This window comes from Corylus avellana, chromosome ca1, assembly GCF_901000735.1.
Source record: "Corylus avellana chromosome ca1, CavTom2PMs-1.0".
Lineage (NCBI taxonomy): Eukaryota > Viridiplantae > Streptophyta > Magnoliopsida > Fagales > Betulaceae > Corylus > Corylus avellana.
Window position 1 is genome coordinate 3531743 of NC_081541.1, and position 6000 is coordinate 3537742.

Sequence of the window (6000 nt, forward strand, 5' to 3'; positions counted from 1 at the left end):
GAGGAAAGTCCTTTGGAGACCCACTGAGAACCCAAACAGCCTACCAACCCAATAAAAAAGAAGGTGGGCCATGAGTATTGAGGCCTCATTAAGCCCAAACCCAATCCGAGACCATCACTCAATTGGGCTCGTCTTGTTAGGCAATAAGCCGCAATACAACAAAAAGATACCGGGTTTCGGAAGCGTCCGCATGCATGAGTTACAGGACCGGAATTACTGCATTTTGTCCGAAATCCGACCGATAACCGTCGGGTGAGCCGAACCCGGACCGATTTGGGAATCTCGTCGAATTGATTTGTTTTAGGTAATGTAATATGACCAATTTTTGTTTTACGTATTTTGGATATTAATTTCAGTTAATTTCTATTGGATTGATGTGAATTGAAGGAAATTGGAGATTAGGGTTTTGGATAGTCCTATTGTGAATTTGAGGTTCTGATTTACACGTTTTAATGTTCAATGAATTGTTAGATGAAGCTGCTAACTCACAACATGCTCTCCTCGAACATCAAAGGCGTGGCCAACGGCTTCCCTCTCCGCATTGAGGTGGAGAAGGCAACAGAGAAGCAAGTGGAGTTAAACGCCGGCTTCCTCCGAAACGTGTTCCCCATGATCGAGTGGAAGGCCCTTGTAGATGCTGCCCAGCTCCCTGAGGTGGCCGACTCGTCCATGCTCGACTCCGACTTCTTGAACAAGTTCCACCACGCCCTTCTAGAGCTCCACCTTGAGAAGGACGCGCTCGTTTGTCCCGAGACCGCTCGGCGCTTCCCGGTCAGTCAAGGAACTCCCAATATGCTGCTTCTTGAAGACGAGGTCTGAATCTGATAAGGTTACTTAATTAAGAGACTTTTGTTTCCTCTTCGTGGTTGTTTTCTGATACGGCTTTTGGCTACACAGACATGATATCCTATATAAGGGGCATCAAAACCATGTCTACTTGTGACTTTATTTGATCACAAAGATAATAGGAATGGTAGTAATAATAACAGTAATATATAAAATCACAATGTATATCTCTTGCAGATTCAGAACAGTTGCGATTACATGCATACAACCGAAATTGATATCCAGAATGTGAAATACCCTACCTATAGTTTTTACCATGCAGATGAGCATCATCTTGATCATTAGAAAATTACCTGATTAGCAATTTCCCTATCAATATCTTCTTTCTACAATGTCTCATGGTCAGGAGCTGTCTAGTCTTCTGCTTATGGTTTTCAACCTGCTGTTGTAATTTTTGAAAGATATCTTGAGGAAGCAATTCTACTTGATTAGCAATTTTCCCATCGATATCTTCTTCCTACCATGCCTCATGGTCAGGATCTGTCTAATCTTCTGCTTATGGTCTAATTTTGTATATGGTTTTCAACTTGCTGTTGAAATATTTGAAAGATATCTCGAGGAAGCAATTCTTCTTGATTGGCAATTTCCATGTCGATATCTTCTTTCTACCATGCCTCATGGTCAGAATCTTTTTAATTCTCAGCTTATGGCTTTTTCAACCTGCTGTTGAAATTTTTAAAAGATCTCTCGAGGAAGCAATTATACTTGATTAGCAATTTTCCTGCCGATATCTTCTTTCTACCATGCCTCATGGTCAGGATCTGTCTAATTTCTCTGCTTATGGTTTTCAACTTGCTGTTGAATTTAGGGCGAACAATCTCTCGAGGAAGAAATTATACTTGATTAGCAATTTCCCCATTGATATCTTCTTTCTACCATGCCTCATGGTCAGGATCTCTCTAATTCTCTGCTTATAGTCTAATTCTACGTCTAATTCTTTCTACCATGCCTCATGGTTTTCAATATTCCCTCAAATTGTTCATCAAAATTAACAAACCAAGAGTGGTCAAATTTGGGTGTCTGGAATAACATGAATTTTAAACTAGGCTTCAATATAATCAAAGTAGTAAAGGGAATATCAATATTGGAGAGTTTTCTAAGCTTGGAAGGGTGGTCACCCCAATCTTTTTCAGAAATAATTTTATCAAAATAGACACTATGATAAAGAAGCTTTAGAACTAGTCTGCAACAAAATATTGGTATAATAGGAGAGATCTTTCAAAAGATGTTCAGAAGCCCAATGAAAGCGAGAAGGGAAATAGGAAACTGCTAATTGGGATGGGTCCTTACTAGAAGCACAATTAATCTCAACAAAAAAATAGGTGTTGGAAATGGGGAACACGAACATAGGCGGATGCTTGCTCGTGTTTAATAAATGGGGTTCTGGGGCATCAGTTTCAACAATTTCAAAGGCATTAGTTTCAACAATTTTGAAAACATTATCAATGGAAATACCTAAACAGGGAAGAGTTTTAATCTCCTTGACTAATGAAGTATGAATATCAGTCCAAGGAGGAGGATTACTTTGCAACCTAGGGTTTGCAATATTTCCTCAAATCTTTGTAGAAGTCAGCAATGTAATTTAATGACCCGAAAAATCTTTGGAGTTGAGTTTTATCGGAGATAACATCAGAAAATTTATCAGCAAATTGAATAACTCTATCAATGGGACGGACTTGTCCTTAAGAAATCAGGCTTATACTGGCTATGTCTTATATTCATTACTATCCTATCCTATCAAAGATGGGCTCTTTGTTAATGTGTTTTCGTGAGTGTTTTATGTTTCCAGGTCTCACCGTCAAAATCGAGATTCTTTTGACTGCTGGCATAGTTATGAAAGTACTCATCTCGATCGCAGAACTGAGAGATATAGGCAGCTCCATCATTTGTGCCATATTGAAAACACACCACACCATGATTGTTGTTTAAGTCATTGGTGACAGGGTCAGACATGCAAAAAGGACCCAACTCATTTTGTATCTGCGAGTGTAACGGGGAGAGCAAGCTCCAATCTAGTGGCTCTGGTGGGACGTAGGACATATTCGAGTCTACCTCCACCTGCAAATCAACCTGATGTTAGAAACATGAACAAACGAGAGAGATAGTTACTTAACTGCGTTTGGAAGATACGAGTTTATTCTTTTGAGCAGGAATTCAGTGTCTTTCTCACCTCGCCCGCCGTTGCTTCGGCCACTGGATTTTTTGCAGTGTACTTAAACTTTGCTTCTTCTTCAGGAGAAGATTTGAGGAGTGAAGTTAAGGGGGTCAAAGGGTTGTAATCTAGTGGATTTTGCAGCATTTGTAGTTCTTCCTCCACTTGCAGATCAACCTGATAAAAGAAACATGAACGAACAAGATTAGTATTTAATTAATTTAACAACTGTTTCAATCTGAAACTCAATTCCTTTCTCACCTCAGTATCTGTAACTTGTGCCACTTGATTCTCTGCAGCGGAAGCATTAAAATTGTTGTCACCACCCTCAACAGGTGCTCTAGTGTCAGATTCGGTTCTATCAGAATCTTCAGTATCAAAACACTCATCAATTGTTCGATAATCTTCAGCTTGCTCCGAAGCCACTGCTAGTTTCGACTTTGCTTCTTCAAGAGAAGATTTGGACGAGGTAGGAGATGAAACGGCAGATCCAGGTTTATTCAATTTTGGTCCTTTGACACTCTTTTTATGTTTATCGAATAAACGACAGAGGACAAAGGTGTTCTGCATAAAGTTAATCAACAGAGTGAATCCTTGTTAAGAAAACATGACAAAAGACGAGAGATAGAAAACCAACCTGACCGGGGTTTGTGCCGGGGGCTTTGTGGTACTCGTGCATTACCCAATCGGTCTTTTCGCCCGTTGGCATACGGCCTTTATAGAATACCAGAACCTTTTTCTTTCCGATCAAGCTTGCTTCAGACTTGATTTCCCGATCCTTACCGGTCACTTTCCAGTACCCAGCATTGGTTGCCCTGTTCAACCGATTCCCATTCTGATGCTTCAGGTCCTGTGGTGAGAAGAAGAACCACTCTAGATCCTTCGTCTTTATGCCGGATAAATCTACACTCAAAAGAAACCAAACCCGGCACTATTTTTTGAGAGCACATCATATATATATATATATATCCGAATTACTCTCAATGGTGTCTTAATATTGCAACATGTGGCGTAAATTTTTTTTTTTAAAGGATAAACCAATTTTTTAAGACATAATTTTTGAACCAATTTTTAAGAGTAAACCGATCATTAAATTATTTTAATTAAAGGCATTTAATTATATTTCAATAATTTTTCTTCTATGTGATTTCATTAATTTAAACATTTAATACACAATAAGTATTATTAATATCCAAATCAAATAAGGAAATAAATAATACAAATTAAATTATTATTTATTAATACTTTTAGTCACTCTAATATTTTTCATTCAAAATTAGAAAATGTTAGAGAAGGCGATTTTTTTTTTTTCTTTTCGACATGCACTTAATAATAAATAATTTATAAAATAAGAATTATTTTTTTCTAAATAATAAGTCATTGAAAAATAATTTGATTAATAATAGATTATCTACAAAATAATAAGGCTTACAAAATAAAGATATCTCAATTATTTTGGAATTTTTTTTTTCTCTCTCTCAACTCTTCAAATATAACAACCTAAAATCTGAAGTAATTATTTTTCTTAATCTTCAATGTGTATGTTTTTTATTTGAGAAAAAACTACAACTTCAAGAATTAAATTATTATTATTATTATTATTATTATTTTTTTTTTCACTCTTCAACAAGAATGACACAACTCTCTCAAAATAATTATAATTGAGAATTAACTGTATTTGTAGTTTTTTTTTTTTTTTTTTTTTTCTTCAGTTTGATCTTTGATGAAAATTGTAACTTTTGAATTAAGATAATAAATTGTTTGAATTTTTAGTGGGCTAATGGAAGATTATAGTGTGTTTATTTGATTTTTGTGCAAACATTTTCCTACTTTTTCACCACAAAGTATTACAAAAGATCACAAACTTTTGCAGTGAAGTAAAAAAGAAAGGAAAATAAAAAGGAGTCTGGGTGTGTGATAGAAAGAAGAAGAAGAAGACTACCTGGCAAATCCCAGGGTTCCCATTTAAAGAAGTGGACTTCGGGAATAAAGTAAACTTGTTCATCATTCCCGTTGATCTTTGGCCTCAAGAAGCAGTTGATGAGCTCCTCCTCCGTCGGACTAAACCTGAACCCCGGTGGCAGATTCAAAGACAACACGCCCATCACGCGCGCACACAAACTCTCTTCTTTTTTTTTTTTCTTTTTTTTTTAAAAAAAAAAAATTCAATGCGGAAAAAAAAGGGAATGCACACAAAATATCTTCTTTTTTTTTTTCTCAGTAAAACAAGGGATGAGGCGATGAGGGAATGAGGAGGTGTTTAGTTTAGTTGGTATGAGCAAAAGAGAGTGAGGAAGAAAGCAGAGAAAGCGCGATGGACAGACAGCAAGCAGTTGATCCCTCTTATTTTATATGAAAAAATAAAAAAAAAGTTGGTCCCACACTCCTACTATAACTTCTTAGAGAAGTTTGCATTTCTATCTTCTTTGGGAAGCTTGTTCTTATGAGACTTATTTCAACTCAAAAAAATTTCAACTTTATTCAAATATTTTTTTAACCAAACTAATAAAAATTATTAATAAAAAAAATTGAAAAATTATATATATATATGTTAGGGTGACTCAGCCACTCTTATGAACCCTAAGTGATTTTTCCCATACCGCGCATGTTATAAAGGTTGGCTGAACCACTCTCAAAATCGCCAAGCCACCTCAAAATTTGTTTTGGTTAATATTATTTTTTGTAATATAATTTTTTTATAATTATATTTATTCTTATTTAAACTACTCAAACATAATCTCAATTTTTTTTTCTTAATATTTAAGATTTTGAGTTGACTTCAAATTGGTCCTTTGAACTCTAAATTTGGTGAATTGACCCCTTAAGTATTCAATTTTTATTTATTTATTATTATTATTATTTTTTTTAATTTTATGAAGAGAGCATTTGGAGTTTTATTCCAATCGATTCTTGGGAGAAGTGCAATCTTATATACTAGACAATTATTAGGCCAAGTTAGATGTGGGAAATAATCATAAAAAATCATTATATATGCAAGATTT

At 35.5% G+C, this 6000-nt stretch overlaps 2 protein-coding genes across 2 annotated transcripts; one reads left to right on the plus strand and one right to left on the minus strand.

Moving 5' to 3' along the window:
- The first annotated feature begins 471 nt into the window (after nt 1-471).
- On the plus strand, nt 472-922 carry LOC132163442 (multifunctional methyltransferase subunit TRM112 homolog B-like). The gene has a single exon (XM_059573739.1). It carries the CDS (start codon nt 472-474, stop codon nt 817-819), a length of 348 nt encoding a protein of 115 aa, XP_059429722.1. The 3' UTR covers nt 820-922.
- Nucleotides 923-977: 55 nt separating this feature from the next.
- LOC132163436 (NAC domain-containing protein 14-like) lies at nt 978-5119 on the minus strand. The gene is made up of 5 exons (XM_059573728.1): nt 4941-5119; nt 3636-3901; nt 3260-3562; nt 3017-3175; nt 978-2904 (listed from the first exon to the last, which is right to left on the minus strand). Exons 1-5 carry the CDS (start codon nt 5101-5103, stop codon nt 2602-2604), a joined length of 1194 nt encoding a protein of 397 aa, XP_059429711.1. The 5' UTR covers nt 5104-5119; the 3' UTR covers nt 978-2601.
- Between the last annotated feature and the right edge of the window lie 881 nt (nt 5120-6000).